Source organism: Ornithodoros turicata, chromosome 6 (assembly GCF_037126465.1).
Source record: "Ornithodoros turicata isolate Travis chromosome 6, ASM3712646v1, whole genome shotgun sequence".
Classification (NCBI taxonomy): Eukaryota; Metazoa; Arthropoda; class Arachnida; order Ixodida; family Argasidae; genus Ornithodoros; species Ornithodoros turicata.
This window is the reverse complement of record NC_088206.1, coordinates 25288290-25315640: the sequence shown is the minus strand read 5'-3', so window position 1 is coordinate 25315640 and position 27351 is coordinate 25288290. Positions and strand designations below refer to the sequence as shown.

The 27351-nt window shown below is 45.6% G+C and overlaps 3 protein-coding genes across 9 annotated transcripts in view; 1 reads left to right on the top strand and 2 right to left on the bottom strand.

The window, feature by feature from the left end:
* Positions 1-4848: 4848 nt before the first annotated feature.
* LOC135396460 (beta-1,4-N-acetylgalactosaminyltransferase bre-4-like) lies at positions 4849-6194 on the bottom strand. The gene has a single exon (XM_064627445.1). It carries the CDS (start codon positions 6039-6041, stop codon positions 4998-5000), a length of 1044 nt encoding a protein of 347 aa, XP_064483515.1. The 5' UTR covers positions 6042-6194; the 3' UTR covers positions 4849-4997.
* A 197-nt stretch (positions 6195-6391) lies between these two features.
* LOC135396461 (peroxisomal membrane protein PEX13-like) lies at positions 6392-12517 on the top strand. The gene is made up of 6 exons (XM_064627446.1): positions 6392-6560; positions 7098-7301; positions 8459-8736; positions 8797-8946; positions 12166-12285; positions 12338-12517. Exons 1-6 carry the CDS (start codon positions 6454-6456, stop codon positions 12457-12459), a joined length of 981 nt encoding a protein of 326 aa, XP_064483516.1. The 5' UTR covers positions 6392-6453; the 3' UTR covers positions 12460-12517.
* LOC135396459 (A disintegrin and metalloproteinase with thrombospondin motifs 9-like) overlaps positions 12514-27351 on the bottom strand; it is a 99309-nt gene continuing 84471 nt past the window's right edge. For 5 of the 7 annotated variants that reach the window (XM_064627440.1, XM_064627439.1, XM_064627441.1 and 2 more), the window contains 7 exons: positions 22000-22170; positions 20684-20878; positions 20479-20620; positions 20225-20411; positions 18000-18130; positions 17747-17943; positions 12514-13184 (listed from right to left, as the gene is read on the bottom strand). In XM_064627440.1, the coding sequence (XP_064483510.1) occupies positions 13089-13184; positions 17747-17943; positions 18000-18130; positions 20225-20411; positions 20479-20620; positions 20684-20878; positions 22000-22170 (1119 nt within the window). In that variant the 3' untranslated portion in view covers positions 12514-13088. Of the gene's footprint in view, positions 13185-17746; positions 17944-17999; positions 18131-20224; positions 20412-20462; positions 20621-20683; positions 20879-21999; positions 22171-27351 lie in introns of those variants that run through there. The other 2 variants (XM_064627442.1, XR_010423393.1) reach the window with 2 other exon arrangements.

Here is a 27351-nt window from a genome sequence, read left to right as displayed (position 1 = left end):
TAGTATGTTATAAGACGCGCCGATTTAACGTTTATAATACGTCTTCGGCATCTTTGTTGAAGAGATATCCTAAAGGAAGACCTCCCGTAAACGTCTTCCGTTCACGTTTGCAAGAAGTACCGAGTTTCCGTTTATAATACGTCTTCGCCAACTGTGTTCAAGACGTATCTTAGACGAGGACGATTTGTGTGCACTGAATAAGTTTACTTTCGGTGGACCTACTGACTGTCTGAAACCAAAAGCAGTAGGAAACACAGGCGTTGAGTTGACGGTGAGTTAATACTCCCAGAAATTTCCCACTTCAGAGTTGTTTGTGTGCGTAATTGAAATAAACTTAGACACCTCACCCTCCATTTTGACTCAGAGTCGAGCACGGCTATCGAGTTTACGGGAGTTTCTAAGACGAGCAATGTATAGTATCTGTTTTCCCTTTGCAAGGGAATAGACCACCTCTACGCTCTGGTTCCCCTACGTACGTAGGGGAACAGCAGGCTCCCTCCACGGCGTTACACGTGTAAAGCCGTCGAGGGAGCCTGCTGTTCTTGCGGTGGGAGGACCTCTGCTAACGCGGTCCACCTTGGTGAACCGCGCGTCTTCGATTTTGGCCAAAATGCCACGTGGCAGTGCTGCTTGCAGTTCTGCTTGGAGAAACAGAAAATGGAACGTGTGGTGACGGTGACTGAGGTTGAAAAATGAAAAAAGAAGCAGATCTCCGGAAAACTGTACCCGGTGGATATCCACAGGGCTGAAGTTTCTCACATTCAAATTAGTGTTCTAAACATTTTTTGAACGTCTTCAAGACGGCCACAAACACGTCTTCAAGACTCGGGAAAGCGTCAACTTATCCGGGGATAGAAGACGTTATGTAAATCAGATTGAAGACGTCTCCTAGATGAAAATGTGGTTGTGGCTAGACCTTTCCTCGACGTTTACAAAACGTTTTGTGCTACTAGGGTCACGACGACTGGCCTCATAAGGGCCCTCACGGTGGGCCTCATGAGGGACAATGCCTCACGACTGTCCTCATGAGGAACTTTCAGCGTGGTCTAGCCTCACTCACCCTCACCTCATCGTCGTGAGGTGAGGGTGAGGCGTCCTCCTCATGAGGGTCATCATGAGTGAGGCCGCCCAGCTATGATGCGAGCGCAAGAGGAGCACGATGTTGCCATTGGGGGACGAAGGGAGGGCACCTTGCACCGTTGACGGCTACAGAGCTTTTTCGTTTACTCATGCTATGCGGTATACGTGCTGCAATAGGCGGTAATATAAGAGCAAACATTTGACGGATGGCGTAACCGTTAGCCGTTGCCACTTAAAATAAGAGTATGCAAACGAACGGTTCTTGACCCTTACCATCCGTCATCGCCCCAAGCGTAAGGTGATGACACGTAAAATAGCGGTCAAGAATCGAACGTTTTCTTACTTTTACTATCCGTTGCTTTTCCGAGAGTGCAGAGCACACGTACACCGGTTCGAACCGATTAATATCGGTTCAAACCGTTATTTTGGTTGTGCTGAACCCGAACCGAACCGATAACCTTGAACCAGAACTTGAACCAAACCACAAAGAATAACGGTTCCGAGCCCTGATCCCACATTGTACTGCAATGTAAAGAATAAATGAAATGAAATGATATGAAATATCATCATTGTATTAAAAGTTGTTTTTAAAAAAGCGGTGGCTTTGCGTTGGGTTAATGAGTCATGTCCGTTGCGTTCGTTGGTGGTAGCCAAGGTTGTGCTCAAGCCTGGGAGGTGGTGGGTTCGAATCTTACCACCGGCTGTGTTGTCTGAGGTTTCCCTGGGGTTGCGGACATTCGTTAGGAAAGTCTTTTCCTAACGAATGTCCGCACAGTTCCCCCTGAGGTCGCTCGGATCACATACACACTTCTCTCCACATCTGTACGCCGCTCATAGTCAGCGTTGCCTCGCGGCGCTAACACGAAATAAAAAAAATATCTGTAAGTGTGACGCAATCAGGTCACGAGGATGCTGCCCCCTACAGTTGGGGTAATTATTATTTGATGACTAAGTATATCTTTATTCTGAAGTCAGTCGAACAAGTAAACAAGTAAAAAATATTTAACACAGAGAACGCATAAACCAAGAAATTTAATTCAGCTTGTTTTTATTTTCACACTGCAACCAGCACAGTGGGAGCTCATTCTACATCAATGGTAGAAACATCGCCCCCCCCGCCACATACACATGAGATTCCTAGGGAAAGGTACCACATCAAGGGGTGTAGTTTTACAATACAAGACATGAATATTTGTGAGCATCAGATCAAATACATATTTGACGCATGGACAGTCCATCCGTGTTCCTTTCTGTGTATTTCATCGTCCATCACCGGAAATTATACAGGGTGTTTCACCTAAGGTGATAAGAAATTCTAACTGGGGACCCACCGGAGGATTGCAGGACTTTACCTTCTGGAATCTCTTGCAGCCAATTTTTAATTGCGGGAAATTTATTTTTCAATAGAACTTTGAAAATTGCCAAGCGAGCCTCACCTTTTTTTTTTACTGAAGTATAAAGTCCTCCATGGTTAACCGCAGACCCAACAAAAACTATGCACAGTATCGCAACGGAAATAGTCGGAAAAAAATAGTGAAAATTCCGCTTTAGCCCCGCTAGCTGGATATTCGCAAAGGAGCGCACGGGAAATGTGCGTGAAAGAGAGTGTCCCTGCCTTCATTTGTTTTGCCTTCTTTATGATAATACGGTTGTCACCACCATCAAGGTCGAAAAGCGGGGGGAACACTTCCTCCTCTCCCCGCACCTTCCTTGCGCTCTTCTTTCCGACAATCAAGCAGACGGGGCTAAAGCGGAATTTTTACAAATTTTTTCGGCTATATCTGTTGTGATACTGTGCATAGTCTTTGTTGGGACTGTGGTTATCCGTGGAGGACTTCATATCCTTGAACTTGAACCCCCTTATTTGAGAAAAGAACCAATGAGGATGCTCCACAGGCAATAGGAGGAGAAGGAAATTGGGGAGTTGCATAGACAGCATGCATGGCGTGCTCTCAGAGACAACTCAAGTGCTGCAGCCACTAGCAGAGGATGTAGTCCGCACATTTAGAGCGAGGCATATGCGAAGGTGGTAAAATGCCAGGTAGACGGTGAAGCCGATTCACATGTTTTGCTAGCACGAATATATTACGTGTTTGCTGTAAAAGCATGCAAATGTGCGTCGTCTCCCATGGGTGTTTTTGCAACACGATCAGTGTAGAAGCAACAGCTTGAAGCATGCAGGCGCAGTATGTTCAGACGCACACTTTGCAGATATTTCTGCAGCTTCTGTAGTGTTTCTGTAGTAACAGTGCCGTAGTAAAGGGCATGAGGGGTCTTATTACTTCGTACAGCAGCTAGGACAAGACTAACTGTTGACCCACGTGTATTTCTATTGGCAATACCATTTGAAAACCACAAGCCGCTTTGTCGCCCAGATGGGTTGACGTCCCACTAGAAGTGTGGACAACTCTTCCCGATCTGCAAACCACAATGCAATTGGAGACAATGGAAACTGAACTCAAACGCGAGCTTATAGAAATGGATGTAGCCGATGGTCTTCAAGCGGCACTGTCCATAAAAATAAATAATACTTGTCACAGTTCTATGAGCATTCAGGACCCCCCCAGATAGTATTAACTACTGAATTTAAAGTGGAAAACTTTTTCCAAAGGTTGACCACCACGAAGTGTGCCGAGACTGGAAGTAGTAAATAAACAACTATAATGGTGACTGAAATAGTCTGCGTACGCCACCAGTTTTTGGGAAGCACCTCGCGTGATTTCACGCAGCAACAGGCACGAAAATGGTACAACGGCACAAGATACATAATAACATCAAATATTACAAAAATAAATTTGTAGAGATTATTTAATAGTGCACTGTCAATTGCTATTAGGTTTTGGCAGTCTGCATTGTGCGACTCAACCAATGCCTTTCAGGAATATTTTGTTCTGAACAGTGTACTTCAGGAACAGTAATTTTGACCACACATTTAGATTCATTTCACTCCTCACTTAAAACATCTTATACCCCTGTCACACGGCAAATTAAATGCCATTCCCAGCGAATGACATTCGTTCCACATCACACGGTGAAACCAAATGGCATTACATGTGAATGATATTTGCCCAGCAAATGAGTTCAAGGAGCTCATTCGCGTTTTTCTCTTGCACCGACTGCGTCCCCTAATCAGTAAGGAGGTAGCAGAAACAACGATAAACCATTAGGAGAAATTTAACACAAATGAAGAGTTGTACTCCAATATTTTATCGCAAATTTAATAACTTTTGACCTGAAGGAAGGAAGGCTGGAGGGATAGTTCGCTCTCCAAGCATCAATTTGTTGATTTCTGTTGCAGACTGAAGTGTATTTCTAACTTTATCAGGTTCATGGATTAGTTTCCGGCAGCACGAGCAGTATGATTTATTGTACACATCTGAAAGCAACGAGATCCATGCAAGTAGGCTTTCTTACAGAGAGGTACGTGCACACGACGTCAGTCTGAGAACCGTGTGATGGCAAGAATGCGACCCTGTATCCTTGGCAGCAAGATGCGGCTTCCTATCAACAACCCTGTAATGTCACGCAAGCCGATCACAGCCTCCTGTAATATGCTCCTCCCCAGGTGCCCGCCCATGCAGTTTGGCCCTGGTGTAATCATCGACAGTGACATCATTTGCAAATGACGTTCTTTTACTTCGTGTAGCTCGATGCAATACTTGCATTAATTGCAACGAATGACATTTGGTGCAAATGTTGTTTGCTGCGAATGCCATTCAATTTGCCATGTGACAGGTGTATAAGTGTACAATATGAATTTGCAATTGCCAGGCCTGAATGAGACTCTTTATAGTGCTTGCCTGTACATACGGATATGTGCACAAAACCCATAAGCATGGGTGTCCAAGCATTTTGTTGCAGTAATAAATAAAATAAATAGCAAAACTAGCACTTAAAATAACAACACACTAGAGTGGTCACAAATGCATCCTCGTTTCTGTGTTACCTACGTCAACTAGAAGATTGGTATAGAGGGGCCTACGTTCATGTTTCAGAAGGCGATATGAAAGTGATGACAGCCCATCATCAAGATCACGTTCCTGCAACAGGTTGTAACGTGCTGGGTTAGGAGCAGCAGGAACATGACTCAAGGCAGAGTACATGGTCAGCTTAGGTTCCCAGCGGACGATATTAAGACCCACTCGCTTTACGCGTGCAGCCAAATCATCATCCTCGCCTCCCCAACCGAAGAAGCGGTTGGAAAATCCACCGAGGGCCTCAAAGTGTTGGCGATGCATGGCAACTACTCCACCGAACAATTCTGGGTAGGGCAGAACATAGCGAAAAGTATCCAGGGCTGCACACATGTGCCGTGGCTGATGGCCGCAGGCGTACAAGTTGTCACCATTTTCTGGAAGAAGGTCCACGTCATGAAAGACAAAGCAGCAGGCGTCGCCACGGTCTTTCAAAGCTTCCACAAAGCCAATGTTGAAAAGCTTAGCACGGTTAAAGTCATGCTCCGCGCTCTGTTCGACGATATAGATGGAATAGTCGAGTAACTGGGACTGTAGGAAAGGGTGCATGTGCTGTAAGAAGAGGGCAAGATGCATAGCGCGATCGCGGTATGGCACTAAAACCACAAGGCTCTGCTGGGCACGGCAATGCTTGGGACGCCAACGGCCTCCTGGCTCCACTTCACTCGCAATGTGCTCGAGGAGAGTTTGGTTCACTCTTCTTTTCACACCAACGTATCTTGGTAAGCCATTCGGTACAAGCGGGCAAAGCGGCAACGTACTTGGTTCAGACACCGGACAGGCCCACACTTCTTCTTCCATATCTGAGACAGGAACGTAAACGGAGGGCCGCCATGTAGGACAGCGAAGTGCGGATATTGTTAGGAGCAACACCATAAAAGTCATGAGCCATTCCATGGAGAAACGGCCCTCAACACATTTCATACAGCGTGCAAGAGGCTGGCAATGTAAGCACACCATACGGAGTGGCCTTGTAGAAAGTGTCATGATACTTTGCTGTGTGAATTCAGTAACATCCTTAACTCCGACGATCACTCAAAAGCGAAATCACCGTGGGAGGGAGAAACGAACCGAGCGCCAGCAAGCTCAAGACGCCTCAAGACGGCGATTCGCGATTCCAGCGACCCCACAGGTCACAGGGCACCGTTGTCAGCGTGCAGCGTTTCCCATAGTTCACAGTATTAGTGAAATAAATCTGGAAATTCTCAATACACTTACAAACTACAATTATCTTCGACAGGCAAGTGTTAATATTTCCTCTTTTCTTGTTAGCTCACTTTTTCTCTTCAATGTGACCACAAAAAAAAAAAAAAAAAAAGCAACCGGTCGAAGCTACTGAAGCTGTGGCTGGGAAAGCGAAACCAGCGAAACGTCATCAACGTGTATCAGACAGCAGTCTATGGCGTCGCCTCAAAAGCCTTGGGAACAACAAAACTGGGATAAGTCATTTTTTGCCGCCATGCGGCCGTGCGGGGACACTGGTAACCTCAACAGTTCTCAGAATTTGTAAGTGTCTCCTTGTGTTGAACGCTGTTAAGGGCCGTGAAGGACAGTGTTAAGTATTCGCTCAAGTTTACGACTAGTCATCTGACCCAAGAACACAAATTACGAAACAAATTGCTCATTATAGACCGTTCACAGCTTCAGTGAAAATTCTGTTTCTTATAGTTGCGAAATCTACCACTTGTGTGTATGTGTGAGGCAGTTTTACTTTATTTTTGCCTTCCGTTTAATAAGGAAGTAGTCCGCTTGTAAGGTCGACAGACCGCGAATAAGTACTTTCCATTCAAAGACATTTCTTTAGCGTCTCTGTTGAAGGAAACTACTTTATTGTGAGATAGTTTTGAAATAAAGTTTGAACTTCCTCGTACGTGAAAAACACGTAGACTGACAGTTGAAGTTGCTGTGTTATCTTGCTTCTCACCCCTAACTTCGAATGTTTGACGGATCCACCTGTTGCTCTTTGACGCATGATATACATTGTAGGAATACAACAACCGCTCGGTACCATTTACCTTCAGCTATCAATTTTTCACTTCCCAGGTGTGGTGACAGCATTACGGGAGGTCCCGTATCAGCCCCACCTGTACCCCCACGACCAGACACATATGCTTCAAACATCCCCTTTGGAGGCAGTGGCTATGGCATGTATGGGAGTGGCTTCGGCAGCATATATGGAGGCAACTACGGCAGCTGTGGAGGCTATGGTTCATACGGAGGATACGGCGGCTACGGATCTTTCTACCCGTGCGTCCTCATTATAGCCATCCAAGTCTGAAACTGTCCCTCTTTCTGTACATTGTTGTCATGTCTAGGGAGCCACCCCTATGTGCTGTGCCCTCTGTGAGGTAGCTGCTGCAGCACAAGGCAGGAACCAGGGACTTAGGTTTTATTCAAATGCACCAACACATTGTTGTGGTGGCTTTTTTATAATGCACATAGTTTTTCTGTCATTGGTGTCACTTGCAGTCGCGGATCAAGGGGGGGGGGAGATTGCCCCCCAAAAGCGTCAATTTATACATTGAATTTTCCTCTCTCTCCTCCCCCACTACGCGCTCTGACAAAGGAACCCCTCCCCCCGATCCGAGGGTCTGAATCCGCCCCTACCCACTTGTGCTGTAGTGTGATAAATTTGCTGTCATACTAACCACCTGTCACATCTGAATACATTCGCACATTAGCTGCTGCTAACCACTCAGATTGAAAGCACCCAAAGTCCTCGATTTCACTAGTCAATTCAGACATGGTTCCCACTGGTCCTTGAAACCATTGAATACCCTGGAATTTGAAAATGCCATCTTCAAGGTCTGGAAAACCCTGAAATTTTTCACGATCCTTGAATACCCTTGATTTTGCAAATTCTTGTTCCCATGGAGCTGCAGTGCAAATTCTGCTTATCCGGAGTCAGAACTATAGCTTCGAAACTGCAGGAGTTAGAACTCTTTGCAATAGGAATCAACAACAAGAAATTAGCGGTGCCCTCAGTTATACTACTACGCAATCAACTTTCCTTTCTGTCGTATGATCTTTAACATTCAGGAATCGTCAGTCACATTTGTGAATGGATCACTATTTGCAGCTCCCATGTATTCTCTCATGCGATTGATACCTGTAGCTTGTAAATATTTTTGTGAAATATTGAAGCCTGTTCATAATCTGTGTGTTACATCACAGACAAAATAACCGCTGAACTGTAAAAGGTCCTTGAAAGACCCTTGAATTTCTGTTCTAAAAGGGAATGGGGACAGTGGGGGACATTTTCAGAGGGCTGCGTGGCAGTGTTTATGTCCTCCATGTCATTCTCAAACACCTAGTCAGGATCAGGAAAAAGAAAAGCGATGCAAAGCCTTGCCGATCCCCTGAGACGTACAAAGCCATCAGTAACAGCAACAGTGTTGGTGCAGTGGACGGTGGGGTTCATCATCCGAGGGACCTTTGGCTCGTCTGGCGGAACATGGCTCCCGTCCAGCATTCCAATCCGTGGAGGCCCTGGTGCAGGCCTTTGGCTCGGTGGCCATGATGCTAGAGTCCAGCTACCATGCCCTAGTAACATCCTTCAGGGCAGTGGTCGGCGTGGCCGACCAGGCATCTCGGCTCAAGGATTCTTTGGGCAGGATAATTTCAGCCCTGGCTTTAGTACGAGCGCTGCGGTGGATGGTGCGACGTACTCTTGCCATGCTAGGTGACGCAACATTCTTGTGGGTGATTGCTTTATGACCAGTATTGCATTTTTCTTTTTCAGGACTCGTGGAGCAGGCAAAGTTTCAAGACCTGTCTGGCATGCCCTCAAATAACAGCCCGTCCGCATGGCCAGTGATGGTGTTTTTGGGCTTTGTGGTTTGTGCTCCTTGGCTTCTCTGGAAGATGGTATCCTCCGCTACTTCTGCTGCAGGTATGAGGCTTGAGGTCAACAAATTTTTCGGATCTTACAATGTGTCCCCTTAAAGGGATGGGCGCATCCGTTCCAGTTGATTTCAAAATTTTCGGGTCAATTTTATTCCTCGTGAACCACTGACCACAGTATCGAAAATCCCACACGAAATAGTGGTGTAGTTCGAGTGTTATTCGACGGCATGCATGACAAGGACAGGCGCTGGACATTGAGAGCATTCCGGAATTCCCTCTCTGGAAAAACGAGAAAATGTCACTCCCTAAGAACCAATGGGTCCAACCTAGAGAAAAGGAATGCCGCGGCCAAGCGGGCGTCTCATAGAGTTATGGGGCTTCTGGACGTCACCTTTCCTCCTCCGCGCGCCGCCCTCTCACTCCTCTGCTTAGAGTATGATGTCACGCCGCTGGAGCCTCCACAGCTGCGGAAACAGTGCTGATCTTTAAAAATTTGCAATCTAGGCACTTTTCGGACGAAAAAGCTATCCAGGTAGATTGTAGGCTGATGCTGAGCATAGTGGTATCGGTTCCATAGATGGGTTTCTGATGTGACTGTCCCTTTAAAGGGACCATGAAATGATTTTCGCTCACTATTGTAAACACATTAACTTTTAACCATATTCAGTGCACCGGGGGCACGGTTACCACGCAAAAATAGCATGGTGTGACCGCCGGATACATCCCTTCGAAGCGGGCTTACGTCATCAACATCGAGGGCCCTGTGTTTTCGGGTTCTACGTTTTTTGAAAATCTAGGGTAAAAATCGAGATTTCAGGAGCCGTAAAACAGGGTGAAATTGGGCGATATTGGGTGGAAGAGCAGATTTTCGGGTGAAAAAAAAAAAAAAATCAGCTGTGCTAAGTGTCCAATGCTTAGCTTTCTCCAGTGCCCGTATTAGTGGCTGAATTGGCACTTTGCAAGTTTTTTTTTTTGTTATTACCCTAAGTGTTGATGATGCAAAAGGGGGTAAAAATGGGTTTTACCAGGTTTTAGCCAAAGACATAGGGCCCTATCAACATCCAGTCTGCTCGGCCAATTGTGGACGACCGGGAGCACACACCCTGTGGGGCCACGTGGGTGCACGGTTTCAGTTTGGACAACAAACAATGCTGTCAGATATTGTCAAACCATAACCATGTCAAGATGTCAGACCATATTTCTGCTGTAGAAATCAGCAGAAATATGGTGAAACAGAAATCGCCAGCAAAGGAGGAAGAGATTATGTGATGCACACGGCGTCTAGGAATCGTTCTGTACACAGAAGCTCCCAAAAGGCCTCCGACAGAGACATTTTCTGAGGAAGAAGCAGCTATGAGAAAAAAACGTGATCCGGTAACAATGCCAACAATCAACGGCTACATTACACCTCTGGGGAGCTATTCTCGATGAAGTAATGCGTGCATTACTTCGTTTGCAAGCTATCATTGGTCGCCGAGCGAAGAAGGCGTGAAGATACCTCATGCGCACGCAACCAATGCTAAAGCAATTAAGCATGCAGTTGCATTGTTGCACGGGCTACCGCCTCACGAGACCGCCCTTGCATTCCGTTGCCGGAAACGGAAGAGCACAATGCGAAGGAAATATTTGTGGGAACATGTAAGAGTGTAGCAATATGCAACTTAATTGTGACAAGACAATTTGCTCAGACTTGTAAAAGCTAAAGTGAACAAAATATGTGAACGTGAGTGCATTGCATTACGAAGTTGCTGACAGTATGGTGGCGTTCGTGCATGAAATTTTGCTGCAATTTTGAACAAACCTAGTGGCGCGAACAAAATTTGTGCAAGTGCATGGCCGTTGGAGCGATTGCTAGTTCTTGTCTTGTGAACACCGTCGCAGTTGTCACCAAAATTTTCGAGGACATTCCTCTAATTTCCTCGTTTGACAAATACACAATAGTTATTCGCTATGTGCGGGCATTGTGTGCATGGAACATATCATGCAGCCGCATCCTTGCGAGCTCGGGCCATCGACAGTGACCATGCATAGCTCACATTGCAGACGTTTTTTTTTTAAATTTCCCTTGAGAATCAGTGTTTGCCAAGTTCTTGGAATGGGAGGACGTCCGTCCAACACACCCCAATACCCCCAAAATCTGGAAGAGACCCCCCTACAATTTTGTGACACCCCTACAATACTTCGTCAAAAGCGTGTAAAAGTTAATAGAAACAACTGAGTAACATCAGATGATGAACTGTATCTGTGTTGTTCCTTTACTCTTCTGAAGTGTTCATTGGTGAAATGTTTGTTATACGTTATCACATATTTCGTGAGCTGTTTCCTATTCCCGAGTTTCACACACCATACTTTTCGTTGTTTCTTGTCCTTCGGGAAGGCATGAAAGCTCATTCCAAGTTCAGTGCAATATGTATCGCACTAAGGAACGTCCCGTCGCTACGATTGGCTTTTTCGATGTCTCCCATCTTGCTATTTTTATGCTTTGTTGTGTCCGTCCATCCGCGTTCCAACTTCAGAACGGAACACAGCAACAACGTGAAATTTTTCCACAATCGCTTCAACCGCTATGCAGATCTAACACGCCATTAACACCATTAGGAACGCCCGCAACGCCACCCATAGGCCGTTCTCATCGCCAATTCTTAACTGCTACCAATGACAATGAGTGGAGGGAGGAAATCTTTCATTCGCGTCTCGGGAGAAATCTCGAGGAGAGGACTTTGCAAGCCTCTTCTGCAAGGTGTTATTGGGCTGATCGTGCAGTCAACAAATTAATGGTAAACCAAAGAAAACCACAGAAACGTTTGTACGCCAAACATAGTACGGACTTGCACTTGCTGTATGTGGGTAGACTACAATAAGAGCAGTGCTGCATAACATTCGTTGCACTTAATGCAGTGGACTCCCATTAAACGCCTTATGAGACTAGCATTTCGTAAGGTCGTGTCTTGTAGTAGAAAGGCTACGTCAAAAGTGGGAAATGCAGCAAGCCAGTGTAAAGCCAGAGAGTCAACTTGGGAAAGGGTACGAATCCACATCCTACGTGCAATCGGCAAAGCCACATTTTGCAGTCAAGAATGGGATATCGGTGATCGTAAACAAAAAAATTCGCTATCAGCAAAAGTTTCCCCCATTTGAAATCAGTGCATTGGTCTATTATAAACAGCTTTACGTTCCCACTATATTATACTTTTTCCCTGTAGGCTGATCTCATGTCCGTAGTCGACTGCACTACTGCTCTTATTATTGGAGTTTGAATATGCAGGACGATGGGCAAGTGGTCAGGATGAGCACTACGCAGCCGTGGCCACGTTTGATTTTGTGGCTGCAAGCACAGCTGAATTAAGCCTCCACGCGGGACAGGAAATCCGACTGGCACCACGAGGTAAGGTTTCGGGCAAAGCGGTGGGAGCAAATATTAAAGCATTAACTTGCAGAGCTGCAACCTGCAGTAAAGGGGTGGCTGTTGGCCAGCATTGATGGAGAAACAACTGGACTGGTGCCTGCAAATTATGTGCGTGTATTGGGACCACGAAAGGGAGAACTCCCACAGTCATAGTATGGTTCTTCTGCCTCTGTAAATAAAGTATTGTAATATAATAAAACGACAAACTGCAGTATCGTAGTATTTATTGTACAAAAACTTGCGAAGCACTCGTCAGACGAGTTAGGCAGCGTGGTAAAAGAGGCAGTGTCTGCCAATGATTTATGTACAGGTGGCTTGTGCTTTGGCAGTGATGAAGCGAGTGGTTTAAAAAATGGATCGGTGACTGCAGCTGCACCTGTGGAACGCCTTTGTGCGCATCAACGTGTGGTCCTCGTACAACCGTAAGAGGGTTGAGGTAGGTGGGGGGGAAAAAACAGACTGCAAGTAACTTGCCATTGTTGGCACTAACATTGGAGGTTGTAACAAGATGTTGGCTGGACACACAAATGTAAGGTAACAACAGCAGGATAATAAATAGCGCAGAAAAAAAAGGCCACGAGTAAAGAAATGCCAAGTTTAGCTGCCATCATAAGTTGCCACTATGTTGTCAACACATTCCTAGAGCTGCTAGACACGTTTAGCCTTTGAGTGTATGGCACAAAATAACAGCACCATGGAACAACGAGATGTCCTCAGTCAATACTGTATCGGTCTTGCTGTACGACGTAACAGATCTAACTCTTCGTTTAATGAAAAGAACGTCAGGGTGGCCGCACATCCAACAGGAGACCAGTTGTAGCGTCTGGGAAGCACTTCCCACAATATCCACCACAGCGTCCCTGGATCACTTCCCCGCCCTGAAACAACATAACTTATCATACACATACATTCAGTGGTTGAAATACACAGGGTGTCTTTTTTTTTTTTTTCGATACAGATTTTTCATTAAAAAACTAAGGGCTATAGACATCCCGTTTTCACTTCTGTTATCTCTGGGCCGGTGGAGGTTCGTGGCCATCTGTTGCTCAACCGTCAAATGACTAATTACCTAAAAAGGTTAATTAACTTTTTAATTGTAAAAGCTACAAAGTTTTCCCAATGAGAACATCTGTTCCCTTCGGTCACCTGATATCGTAACCATTTTGAGAACAAAAATCCGTTCGATAGGTCGTCCGCAAAAATTCGTGGAGGAGCACCATTTTTTCCTTACTTTGTGGGTGAAAGAGCACACTATCGCCTCTTGCATCCTGGAAAAAAGATTAAAAGAAAACAGAAAATGCCAGATGAGGGCAGTTCCGACAGCGTCACCTGATACATTTGTTTTTGTTTTGTTTCCGCAAGTTCAAGCTCATCTTCCACGCATGAGGCGGCACTGTGCTCCTTCACCCTCTCACATTGGGGGCGAAGGAAAGACGCATCTCTGAAGATGCGCAATGAACAAAAATAAGAAAAAAATGGCGTTGCTTCACGAATTTTTTGCGGACGATCTATCGAACGGATTTTTGTTCTGAAAACGCCTACGATATCAGGTGACCGATGGCAACAGATGTTCTCATTGGGACAACTTCGTAGCTTTTATAGTTAAAAAGTTAATTAAAGATGTTTAGGTAATTAGTCATTCGACGGTTGAGCAACAGATGGCCAAGAATGTTCCGCCGGCCCAGAGATGACAGAAGTGAAAACAGGATGTCTATAGCCCCTACAGTTTCTTAATAAAAAATCTGTATCGAAAAAAAAAAAAAAAAGACACCCTGTACAACAAATCAGCTGTTTCAATGTGCCAGTAGCTGTCTTTGATTCGTTAAAAAGTGCAAGGGGCAGTGTAAAGGAGTGCAAGTGAAGGGAACAACAGGTGCTGCCCCTCGTGCAAATATACTAGAGCCCAGTTGAATAGAAAGCGTAAACCTGCAGCGCACTGCATCACAACATTCTGAGACTCTATGAGCAAACATAGGCCTATCTTGAGAAAGTGCCATTGTAAGCGAGGGTGACAAGACAACAAAGATCAATGCCATTCACAGGGAGACAGTGTAAAAATGTAGCCCAGGCAGTTAAATAAAGTGTTCAATGAGTTGTCTTCCTGCTCAACATGTGACAGCACGGTTTCATGTTATATAGTGGCATTTCCCAAAACAGCTCCGTCCCCTAGAGAAATGTACACAGCACAGATCTAGGTGCAAGATAGTTGATTGTTGAAAATGCTATCTCCCTAAAGTTCATGTGCACTGCTGAATCAACGGACAAAAAGGTGCTGTGCATAATCATGTAAAAAACTTGTGTGGTTACAGCAGCACAAGCTCATTTGAAACCATCTGTTTATTAATCTGCTTGTAACAATTTGAGCAAACACTAGACTGCACTATTCGACCTGCCCTGCCCTGTTACATGGGCACAAAAAATTAGATGAAGTGCTTAATTGGTTAAGCCTTAATATCATTCATGCCGTGCTATAGGGACATATTTAATGGCATTCATCTGAGTGACAGTTTCCGCATAATGTGATCGCCACAACCAAGGATGATATGTATGCTAGCTGGAGTGGTGGCGGCCTATACCTCCCTGTAAGCACTGGTGAACCCAGGGACAGGTCTCTTTCCTTTGCCCTAGAATTCACGATGAATGATTACCAAGGTATGCGCGTTATACCACCTACTCACCTGTTAATTAGTGAGCAGAGATTCAGGGGTTGCCGGTAACTAGCTGAACAGCTCAGGCTCTACGGCGGAGGGAAACATGCATTGTTCCTGACCATTCCTGTGCACTTACAAATGAAAGGCGATTCCTGGGGTTTTGTTTATGCTTCCTGGGGGTGTTTTGTGCATCTGTATGCAATACTCGAGCCAACCATGCTCACAATTCGGCGGCACAGCTCTACGCTTTGCCCCTGGTTCACTAAGGACAGCTTAGTGATGCTAAGCGACAGCGACAGCTTAGCGCCGCTAAGGACAGCTGCCGTGGAGCGACTTGGCCGGTGACGCCGTACAGCGGTCTTGAAAGAGCCAGTCTCACTCAGCCGCTCGTACAGACTGCGGATCGTCCATGCGCTTGGGCAATGTTTACTATCATAGCGCTGAATATAAGGAACTACAGCCGCGTTAAAGTCCATGTCGGCGGTGCCAAGTGCAAACATCATGTTCGTTTTCCCTTTTGCGGAGTAGCGGTCTGACATACCGCTGAGGAACCAGGGAGAAAGCAGGCAGAAACCGTTGTACCTTTTTCCTTGTGAAATGATTTCAACACAACAAGAAATATATTTTACAGATGCCAGTTGTGTATTGGCGAAGACGGCAAGCACTTCGAGCACCGTTTTTAATTTTTGTTTTCATTGAGAATAAAAGGGCACAAAACTGTGGTTGTGTCCAAAGCGCAATCTAACCGTGTGACTCAGTTTATCGGTAATTGATAATAGGATTGCGGTCTGTTTCACTCTTCCTCTTTACCGGTTTTGTTTGCTTCTTTCTTCCTGCTTTCTTCGCAGAGGGAGGGCCCTTGGGCGGAGCTTGTATCCGCCGTGAAGCGAAGGCCGCAAGAGCACTCAACCTGCGATAGGATTGCGGTGCTTTTTGGGTAGCAATTTTTTTCTGAAAAACGTGCGCAAAATCAACAAATTTTGACTGCGATACGCTATTCCAGACATGGCCTTTCCAATTCCGGCAGAAAAACGTGACATTCCCTTGGCATTTTTGAGAAATGAATTAGCAAAATTGCACTAATTAATTATAATTACATTAACAAAAATCATTACAGTAGGTGGCAAAATACTTCAGGAGCCTCATAAAGCAAGTCCCATGTTTTTATCACCCCTTGTTTTTTTAGTGATTTTTTTACACTTTCTCGACGGATACCCTGCTATATAATATATACTGTTGGAGTGGAAGGGGCACCCTCTGAGTGAAGCCAACACGATGCCATCTTACCAGGGGCAAAGTGTAGAGCTGTACCGCCGAATTGTGAGCATGGTTGGCTCGAGTATTGCTACGGATGCACAAAACACCCCCAGGAAGCATAAACAAAACCCCAGGAATCACCTTTCATTTGTAAGTGCACAGGAACGGTCAGGAACAATACATGTTTCTCTCCGCCGTAGAGCCTGAGCTGTTCAGCTAGTTACTGGCAACCCCTGAATCTCTGCTCACTAATTAACAGGTCAGTAGGTGGTGTAACGCGCATACCTTGGTAATCATTCATCGTGAATTCTAGGGCAAAGGAAAGAGACCTGTCCCTGGCTTCACCACTGCTTACAGGGAGGTTTTATTTTGTGATTTTTTGACACTTTCTCGCCGGACACCCTGTATATATGTATCCTCCTTGGACACAGCTCATTCACCCACGAAATGCGTACCCTCGCTCCCAATGTCCGAGTACAAGATCAATTTAAAACTTCCATAAAGCCACTCTGTACTGTGCAATCATTTTATAAATTACACGAAAACAAGCATTACTTTTGGCAAAATGCCCGATGTTGTTAAGGATTTCTTTTTTGCACATGTGCTTTTGAGAAATTGGCTGCCACCTGAGAGGCAAGATGACAACAGTTTTCGGACAAAGTACATGTGCCGCCACGCTTAACTGTAGCGTGGGAGCGCCTGGCCTGTTTGCATGCTAGCACCGCCTTGCGCCGATGCTGGGGTGGAGACTCTAGGGCCATGGTACATGAGCGCCTCCTCTCGATGGGATGAGCTCGGGGGAAGTGGTGTAGTAGGATGGATCACATGCTGTGTAGTGTCACCTAATGCTCTTGACCAACAGGCACACCAACCGTGCATTATCACACTTGGTCTAAATGCAGGATTGCGGAAGGGCGAGCTTCAGGGCCACAATATTATGAAATAATTTTTGAGGTGTATGCAAACACTGTAGGCTCTGGGTTTTTCTGTTCACCATTATATGTGTTATGTATCACAGCAATTTTTGACACATTGCTGAGTCCCCGTCGAGAGGGGGCACTTGTGTATCAGGGCCCCAGTCTCCACTCCAGCTCGTTCCAGCGTCCACACTGGCATGCAAGCAGGCCATGCGCTCCCGCGCTACGGTTAAGCATGGCGACGCCTGTACAGACCGTCAATTATGAAATAAAGCAAATTTTCTCTTTTTGTGGAATATTATGTCCTATCTCTTTGGACACGTTTATACTCTCCGAGTACCGCATCGACATCATCGCACTTAATGTCACTCAAATCTGACGTGTAGCACGACTACCGTACGAAATGGCATACGGGACCGGACTGACATTGCACGCTAATGTCTTTTTTTTGTGACCATGTGGCACGTTTATAAGTCATGTATGCCGCTACTCAATTTCATATTCAAAATCATGTAGCACCAATAATAATAGCAATAAGCAATATGAATAGCCTATTCACATCATGTGGGTGCCCAGCAGAGATCACTTTATTTCTATGATGCAGTGGGGTAGTACCTCAAGTCGTCTAATGGCAATGGTAGCATGAGCACCCTGGGTGATCCACTTGGTTTGTGCGTCAACAGCAAAGCCAGTCCCAGCCAGTGAGACAGAAAACCGTCCCTGGGGACATTGTGTTCTGCTGTAACAGTCCCCAGCTTCTGCGAAGCCCACAGGTCGACCATGCAGAGTGCGGCTGTAGGTCAGGTCTTGCACTACAATAAAAAATAAAGGCTGAAAATTCCTCACTGTTATCTGCACATGCACTTACAGTCCACCTGAAGGCTGGACATGTTGAGGGCAACCTTGGAGAAGGTCGTGAGGCCAGCAGGGTAATCATCCAAACAGTCACAGTAGTCAACTCGGGCTCCACCATATGGACAAGTGTCTGGGTTGGCAAGCCTATGTAACAGATATGGCATGTGTCTGCAGTTCTTTCATCCACTCCAAAAAATCGATCAGAAATATCATGTTGCACATCTACACAAAGTAAAACTGGCATTGTGTTTGTGTGGCACACAGAAAGCATTTATAAGCTATCATGAGAAAACACTAAAGTAGACAAAGTGTAGGAAAGACTAATGACTATAAAGACTAAACATTGTACTGAGACAGCAGCAATTGCAAGCATGCACCTGTCCAGCAATATGATGAAAACCCAGGGATGGGCAGTAATACGCATATTTTGTATTATAATACTAATACATAATACTTCCTAGAAATCGGTATTATAATACAGATACAAATACATTTCAAAAATGAGTATTATAATACGTAATACTAATACTTCTGTGTATTACACGAGTAATACTTGTAATACGCTTGTAATATACTTAACTTGGGAAGAAAAAAAGGAAAAGAACAGAAGAATTACTTAGATATATGCCCATTACTTATCGAGACAATCATTCTCCAATGACGTTTTATTCACGCTTACATTTTTGCACATGGCCTGATCTTTCCAAATAAGATCGGATAGCGCTGATCAATTCGATCGCAGTGAACAACTTGCTCTCACTGTGGCAGAGCCCTGATTTCATCCACACTGGACGATAAAATGTGGGCCGTTCAAAAACCTGTGACTGTCCATAGTGCAACCACGTACAGGGGTGACTGGCTGCACGCACTCTTTCATAAGACAAAGGGCTTGTACTGGTATGACTCATCCTTACGGATTCTGAAGTAGAAGGAATGCGAGGAAACCTCCAGTAACCTCTGGCCCCAAAGTCACTCGCTTTGGGATAATTTGGGGCAGGGGAACACTGTAATAGGAGCCTTGTTCGTGTTCAAATGTTTGTGGGACCCGAAAAATTACTGATAAAGTGCACGGGTGACACTTTGCAGGTCGAACTTACGACCTCTGAGAAAGTATTACACCTTCAGAAGTATTATAATACATGTAATACCTCATTTTGTGTATTATAATACAGATACAAATACATTTCAAAAATGAGTATTATAATACATAATACAAATACTCAAAAGTATTACAGTAATAGTATTATAATACAAAGTATTACTATTACTGCCCATCCCTGTGAAAACCTACCACAGATAAAATTATGACCACACTTTCGATTACCAGACTGCTTCCAGGTTGCACTAAGGCGACCATCACCACATGGTTTACAACCCAGGTGGCCCTGTATTGTATATTTTGCACCCAAGCTAAATGAACTAAGCATATTTCAGATGTGTCCCACGTGTTGACACACAATGGAAGTCATGCAAAACCTAAGAGGCTAACACTTGATTGTTTTAGCATGGCAACTAGCCATTCTGCCCAAGACAGATCTAACCACCAATTCTCTAAAAAGCTACATGTATTTCAAAAACCACCATTCCTAAAAAATGCAATCAGCAAATGGAGATGTGAATCTCAAACTAATTACATAAGGCTACTTAAAGGGTTAATCTACTTAACTACTTAAGCTACTTAACAGGTCATCCAAGGTTTTCCAGAAAAACGTAAAAACTGCCTTTTGCACCGATCTGGACCTACATTGAAAGTTTCACAGTGAAGAGGGTAATAGAAGAGGAGAAAATAGGCACAGCAAGTACCGAAACTGATGTGGCTCCTGACACCACAGCCCTCACTGCCGCCAGTGAGGCAGCGCATGAGACGTCACGTGCTTACGTTTCCCAATGGCAACTCTGAGGCCTCTGACATCTGCACTTGCTTGTGTTCGAGAGCTAGTATCTCGCTAAGTATGGCATGCAGAAGAATAATTCTATTTTCCTCAGTATTCCGGCGTGCAACAGAATGCGTCCATGATGTAATGAACCACATGTATGAAAGTGTCCCGACCTTCTTAAGATAAATTTGTCTTCGATGACAGACACTGCAGTAATGCTTCACCTAACAGATATGGAGCATAGTAACTTCTGAATCTCACATTCAAAGGTTACATAAGACTCGTAAAAATTGCAAACCATATTTTCTTAGCCTACAGGACATTTTTCCATGTGCAGTGATTTGATCATTTGGTTACCCACCTTTTCCCATAGACCTCAGAGTAATTGCTGCTTTCTCCACTGCTGAGAGAGATATATTCTTGGGGGCTTGTAGTGTTCATTCGACCGCAGTACAATGAGACAGCACGGCCCCGTACGTAGATCTCCTGCTCTCCGTCTGTCCGTACACCCATCCGGTCCTGGAACTCCTGACAGCTTAAAGCCCCACCTGCAGCACAGTGCCATGTATGTAGGGCTTATGAACTCTTCACTCACTCACAGGGCAGGGCACTCACAAGGCCTAAGGAAACATTTCCTCTTGCGTCCTAGCTTACGCTTGAGTGCCGCCCTGCACTTGGAGTTATGCACCCGCTTGTTATGACTGTCGTAGCAACGCAGGCGACGTTTCTGCCGTCCGAGACCACAGGAAGCAGAGCACTACAAGAGCATCCTTAGCACAAGCACGTGGGACGCACAGCGACCACTGGATGGCATACTCACAGCAGACCAAGGTCCAGGCTTCCAGAACACATCTTCCTCACAAAGGCCTACCTGGCAGGAACGACTGGACGTGGGGCGTACTTCGGCAGGGCAGGTGCTAGACTCTACTGGGATGGGGTCTAGCCATCCGTATGTGTTGACCCGGTGACATGTCACCCTGCGCACCTGCACTCCCTCACCGCACGTGCGACTGCACTGCACATGACAATACTTCTGTCAGCTTGAACCCACAAAAGCGCCACAATGTTTATTAGGCAACAGATTTTACGAGTAATTAGAGCTGTGCGAATATTGAAAATTTTGAATATGAAACGAATATCTGATGCTACATGTATTTGAATGCTATTCACAACCCATTTTCAGTATTCGATTTTTTCTAATATTTTCCAAATAGTTCTGAAGCGAGGTGTTGCTATCACCATTCTGCAAGTCGGCTTCGTCTCAAGGGAAAGCTCACTTCACGTTACCGCCTTTGTTCTTTTGGTGTGCGGCTCCATTCTGCAAGTCGGCTTGATCTTGTTACACTCGAGCATTAGGCGAACCCCGCTTTACACTGTTCACAATTTTGTGTGACTAAAAATTTTGTGAGTTCATGGTCAACACTGTACTCTGGACATTGCAGGTTCCAGCAAATCTACTCCCAACTTCCAGAGTTATGTTCAGTAACAGATGGAAATATGTGTCGGTTCTAAAAAGAAGTACAGGAAATTCCTAGCGTACGCATAGAAATGAGGAAGTGCACACAAAGCAGGCTACATGGAACATGTTGACTAACTCTCATTGCAGTTCATTCCACTAATGCAGTCTACCATACATAACCTCCTTCCTTCTCTCACGATATGTTATGCTAGGTGAAAAGGCTCACATGTCTGGAGCAGAACATCATTTAGTGAGCACAATACCACAAAATATTCATGAGGTATTCAAAATTATTCAAATTGGGCCTTTTCTGATTATTCAAATTTGATTCACCATCTGAAGAAATTATTCAGATTTGATTCTCCCTGGTAGTGAAATATTCGTAAACTATTCGCAATGGAAATTTTGCTGTTTGCCCAGCTCTACAAGTAATGACTCCTTGTTTCACCCTCTATCCGTTTCTTTAAAAAAAACATGTGATATCCACAGAGCGATATTCATTTCATTTATTTATTTTTATTTATTGCCCATAAACAGCACAAGGCCTTCTAGTATATCATATGCAGCCTGCTCTAAACCACCAGAGATGTCCAAATCCAGACACAGAAAATAATGCTACGGGGATCTGCTACAAACAAAATGGTATTGTGACAAAATTTGCCCATTCTAGAGCTTACCTCTGACCAGTCACCACTTCTCCATGCCAAAGGGCAAGGTTCTGGGGCACAGTGACGCACGACACGTGGCCGCCTCTGGTTACCACACCAACGCTCTGCCACAGGGCGGTTCCCTCGGTCCACACAGCCCACTCTGCGTGTCTGGGATCCTCCTCCACAGGTTGCACTACACTACCAAACAGAGGTACACAGATAAAGGCCAAGTTATCTACATGTACACACCGAAATTGCTTTGCAACTGTGTCTCCCTGCTAGGTGCTAGTGGCAGATGAAACAATGGTCATGGCACGAAACAGTCTCGGCAGCACATCACGAGGGCTACTCGGTACCATAGCATTGCTCAGCACTAACAAGACAAAGACTTGAGAGGGACAAAACACATGCGCTAACTTCCAACACTTTTAATCTGTCACACTAGTGCCCAATAGCGATGCCATATGGTGACCCTCAACGTTTGCCGAGGACAAAGTTGGATTCGGCCCTGGATTGGTGGACAGATATCACATGATATTGAAGTATACTACGTAACGCATTCGAGAAAGCTTACTAATTACCATTAGACTTGTTTTGAAGGACAACAGCAGCTCCTGAGAAGTTCAGTTTAAACTGTTAACGTTTGTAACCTGTGAGCTCTGTGCCTGTGAGAAATAGCTGTGCGATCTGCGCCATCTGTTGGTCTTTCTATCTGTCTGCATCCGTGTGTAGTTTGCTCGCTGTGTCGCAGCTGTTTGCAAAACCTCGCAACCAGGCGATTTACATGAATGTACGGTTTACATTTTTGTGTTCCAGGGTACACAAACCCCTTTGATGATGCAACGTGCACTGCACTCGCGAGAACTGCCATGATCTCACCTAGGTGGCCCGCTTAATTGCTTGCATTTTCAATAGATGGCGCGCAAGTCACCTTAGGGTTGGCGCGTCTGCAGAGTCCACGAGCGTTACTTGGCGCAGCAATCTTTGAAATTCGATTGCCGAAAAAATGCTCAGTATACACCAGAGCTATTATGCGTCTGAAGTGTCCAAGATACAAGCCTTCAGAAAAGTATACAGTTTCTACAGGTTAGCCTTTCACTTTACAGTTCCTTTAAAGTTGAGCCAATGCTCCCGCAACTGATAATTTAAACAGCACCCAGTCTGTCCTACGGATGATTTTCTGCACGAAAGGGGTATTCTGTAAATCACATTCTGCCTGCATTCCACGTAGGTCTCTTGTGTTGTTTTCTAACATCCCTTTAATTCTACAATTAGAAAACAACACCAGAGCCGGAAAGTGGAGTGCAGACAGAACGGTGCTGTTTAAATGATCGGTTGAGGGAGCATTGGTTAAACTTTAAGGATTGCTGGGGTTGGTGGTTCGTGGAACATTGCAGAGAGTGTGGATGTGAACCTGTACTAACTCAGTGTGTGCGCATCGGAAGAAGTCATGACAGGACCACTCGTGAAATTATAGAGGCCCAAAAGATAAAGGAATTGGGTCAAGCCTGTGTGAGTGTTCCATTCATCGCATTGTTCGATAGGGAACTGGCATACACCAACACATGTAGGAGTAGAAGAAATGACCAGTAGGTGGCTCGTGGTGTATAAAACACCAATGTGACAGATTAATAATGTTGAAGGTTAGCGTTATGTGTTGTGTCCCTCTCTTAGGTGTTTGTCTTGTTAGCGCAAAGCAGTACTATGTTCCCATACCAACATGCCCAGATCTTGTCACTCTACAGTACCATAGTTCCAAGATTTTTGCACAGGGTGATACATATGTTCCTATATCACAAACTGGTGCCAATTGCTTTATGCATCATATCAGAAAAACATAACTGAATGTCAACATAATGCGCTATCACACAGTGAAACATAACAATGCTTCTGGGTTTGGGAGTGTTGTCTCAGACAGAATAACGCCGGACAACAACCGTTCTAGTTGATGGCCAGAGCCGAACTGCCTGAGCTGCCGTTTAATATCGCGCGCCGCGATTCCGGGTGCGCTGTCGATGGCGGTAGTGGTGCAGCTACAGCTGCCCCCTTCCTAGGGAGTTGCCGTAAAGCGACGACTGGTGACTAGGCACCTGGACCAGGTTACATGTGGACGGGAAGGGCTTGAAGGGGCTGGCTGGTGGGAAGCGGGGCGGAGGGACCAAGCGATGCGACGGCCGGCAAGGTGGAGGCGTTGATGAAGGCAGGTTTTAGATGGTGGAGGGAAACAGTGTCTTCATTGCAATTGACGAGGAGCGTGAAGTACGCTGGGGTCCTCCGTACGACCGAATAGGGCCGGGAGTAGGGTGGCTGTAACGTTTTTTTTACGGCGTCGCAGCGGACGACTACATGCGAGCAGCGGTCAAGGCCGGAGTGTTGGAACGCGTTGGAGATGGGACTGGAGCAGGAAGGGGTTGGGCAGAGAGCGTCCATGGTGCGCCGGAGCCGGGACAAGTAGTCGGCGGGAGACGGGAGCGGCAGGCTAGGCGAGGCTTCAAGTAGGTTAGCAGGAAGGCGTGGGGTGGCCGAATTATCCTATTTTGTTGGAACAACTCTACTGTCAACAGCCCTGGACATTATGCAGAGAAACACACTTTTCCATTTGCTATAAACCCATGAGAATTGATGGTTTTATGCAGTTCACACGCAGGATTTGATGACAGTACTCTAGAGCACTGCATAGCTACTACAGTAGAATCTCGATGATACGAATCTCACGCTCCGCAAAAAAAATTCGTATCATCCGAAATTCGTATCAAACGAATTAAACCAAAATAAAAATTGAGGCAAGAAAATAAACAGTGACTGTTCATTTTCCGTTACTGTCAATGAAAGAGGTCGGTTGTAACGCTTTTGCGCCTGCGTTTTTGGCCAATGCTGCCCAAATACGCGAGATGATTCAAAAGACGTAGCACGTGCTTTTCACCCGTGGGTCGCGCGACAGTAGTCTAAAGCGAGCTTCTCCTAAAGCAAGCAGGCGTTAGGTGAAGCCGACTTGCGGAATGGTGATGCGTAATGTTGCCACAAGTTGTCCTGATATGTTCCCTCCACGTGTTCAGGGGTTCTGGTCGCTGTTTTCCGCCAGAACGATGTCACACAGCTTCACGGTTTATTGTTGCGAGGGGGGCAAAAAGGAAAAAACAGAGATAGGGTGATAAGGTTCTGGGCCGTTCTATCCCTTTGATCTTATCGCCGCCACCACCACCACCAAGAGGAAAGTCATTGCTTGCATTGCGCTACATGATGTAAGGGAGTTCGTGGTGAGGATCGCCCTCCCTTTTCGGAAGACGCAGCAGCATGACTCGCGCGCTCTCGCGTCACGGGGGAACGACCTCTGTCGCATCCCCGGCTCATTCGTATCATCCGAACTCTAATACGTGGGAAGAATAGGCGTTCCGGCCGGGACCAGAAAAGAATTCGTATCATCCCAAAATTCGTATCATCCATGGTCGTATCATCGAGATTCTACTGTATATATAATGTTATACGCTCCGCAAGTCCGCGAGTTTAGTGCACATGACGTCATGGTGACGTTTCTAGGATGCTCCCGATTGGCCGAAGGAACCATGTGTGCGCTTCAAGAAGGCAAACAAAGGCACATTCGATGCGCGGAGTGCCCCTGGGAGGGCCAAAACAGCTCTGGTTTCTGTATTAGAGGTCCCACTTTTCGTTGGGAATGATCTTGGTTTATCGATGAAAGACAAACGAAAGGTTAACACAATATATTTGCTGAAGTTTCAACTATTCGGCTCTCATTTAAGTTTGCTCGTGCGAGCATCCTGCAAACATTTTCCCCATTTTGTTCAAATTACGGTCTCGCAGAGTTGACAGCTATCTAGGGCGAACAGCGAGTGTCCTCGTAGACATGGTAAATTTAGTCACGTGGCAGCTACAATGGTCTAAACTACCGTGAACGACAGGACGACGACAACTGTGCCTCAGCATGCGTACGAACTTTCATCTTCCACTGTGAAGCAACTGGAGCCTGGTGCAGTTGCACCCGAACGGACAAGATCATGCCCGTTCCTGGTATAGTGCGAGACTCCACTGTTATTAGACGTTAGAACTACTATGAGACCACTCAAAACAGCACTTTAAACTGTGACCTACCGCGGCGTTCTTCGTCACTGCCACGAAAGCAGAGCCTTGGGAGTGCACCGTGTTTGAACACTTTCTGTAGTCAACGTAAAACGCTGCACAACACACACGCACACAAACACTCCCCTGGTCGTAGAATGCCGTTTGAACCCGCCAGCAGCAGCAGCAGTTAATCGCGTTCTCCCACCGTCAGCAAATCCGTGTGCGCTTTGCAAATAAATAAGTGACACTACAGCCAAATGCGACGAAGTACAGTCATAAATGCAGCAGGTGTTTAACACTGTATCACTTAGCAAAGCTGAAAACACACAAAATGTATGGCGGGTTCCCTGCTGTTTACCTTTCTCTGGTTCGCACGTGGAGGCGACAGGGGCCTTGGCAAATGGGAGCGCGGCACGCTGCCACGCACGCCATTTTACACCCTCGCCCTCTTCTGCTGCGCAGAAACGTACTTGCGGAGTCATGATATATGTGTCATGTGTGTATATACCAGTGATGGCCACTAACTACTTCTGCAGTAGTTTAACTATAACTACTAACTACTTTGGGATGAAGTAGTTTAACTAGTAGTTCAACTACTTTTCGCGGGAGTAGTTAAAACTACTTTTTTAACTACTGCAATGTAGTTTAACTATATCTATAACTACTTAACGTTGTCCACCGACACCAATCCCTTGTAGTGTTCTTGGGCACCTAAATATGATTCACAAGCGATAATAAACTTTGGCTCAAGCCATTGCTACGATCGTCAAATACAAAGCTTGCGGCGGGATTCTTTCTGTGCCTACGCGATAAACTAAGTTGCAGAATTATTTCACAGCATATGAGACTTCACTAGACATGCCCTAAAAGTATAGGTGTGGCAATAATCGAAATTTTGAATACGAATCGAATATTTGCGATATTCGATTCGTATTCGAAAATTTAATATTCGAAGTTTTCGAATATTCGATTTCTTTTCGCATATCACAGCAGCTTATTCCGGAGCTGTTGCGGGCTGCGCACTGGAATTTGTACGTTGTGGCGACGAACATGCATAGTAGAACAGCTGCAAAGCTACGCGCGGAGCTTCCGAGGTACGCTTGTTCGCGAATGCGTCGCTATACGTTCGGTAACCGAAACCGAAACTAGTACGCAGTTGTGTGCGGCCGCCATTTTAGAGTCCGCCTCAGCGAAACCCGAGTCCGCGGTACGTGTCATACATCGTCAACACTACTGTGGCTTTAGTGGATTGCTAGCGAACTCTGAACATTCGTATGAGGCCTACAGTTCGGTGAAATTACT

Excerpts from the sequence above, each read along its gene's own strand:
- LOC135396461 (XM_064627446.1), top strand. The coding sequence starts at position 6,454 with ATGGCGTCGCCTCAAAAGCCTTGGGAACAACAAAACTGGGATAAGTCA. Across the intron at positions 6,561-7,097 it reads CTCAACAGTTCTCAGAATTT|GTGTGGTGACAGCATTACGG; the intron begins GTAAGTGTCTCC and ends TTCACTTCCCAG. Across the intron at positions 7,302-8,458 it reads GGCTACGGATCTTTCTACCC|TGGACGGTGGGGTTCATCAT; the intron begins GTGCGTCCTCAT and ends GTGTTGGTGCAG.
- LOC135396460 (XM_064627445.1), bottom strand. The coding sequence starts at position 6,041 with ATGACACTTTCTACAAGGCCACTCCGTATGGTGTGCTTACATTGCCAG.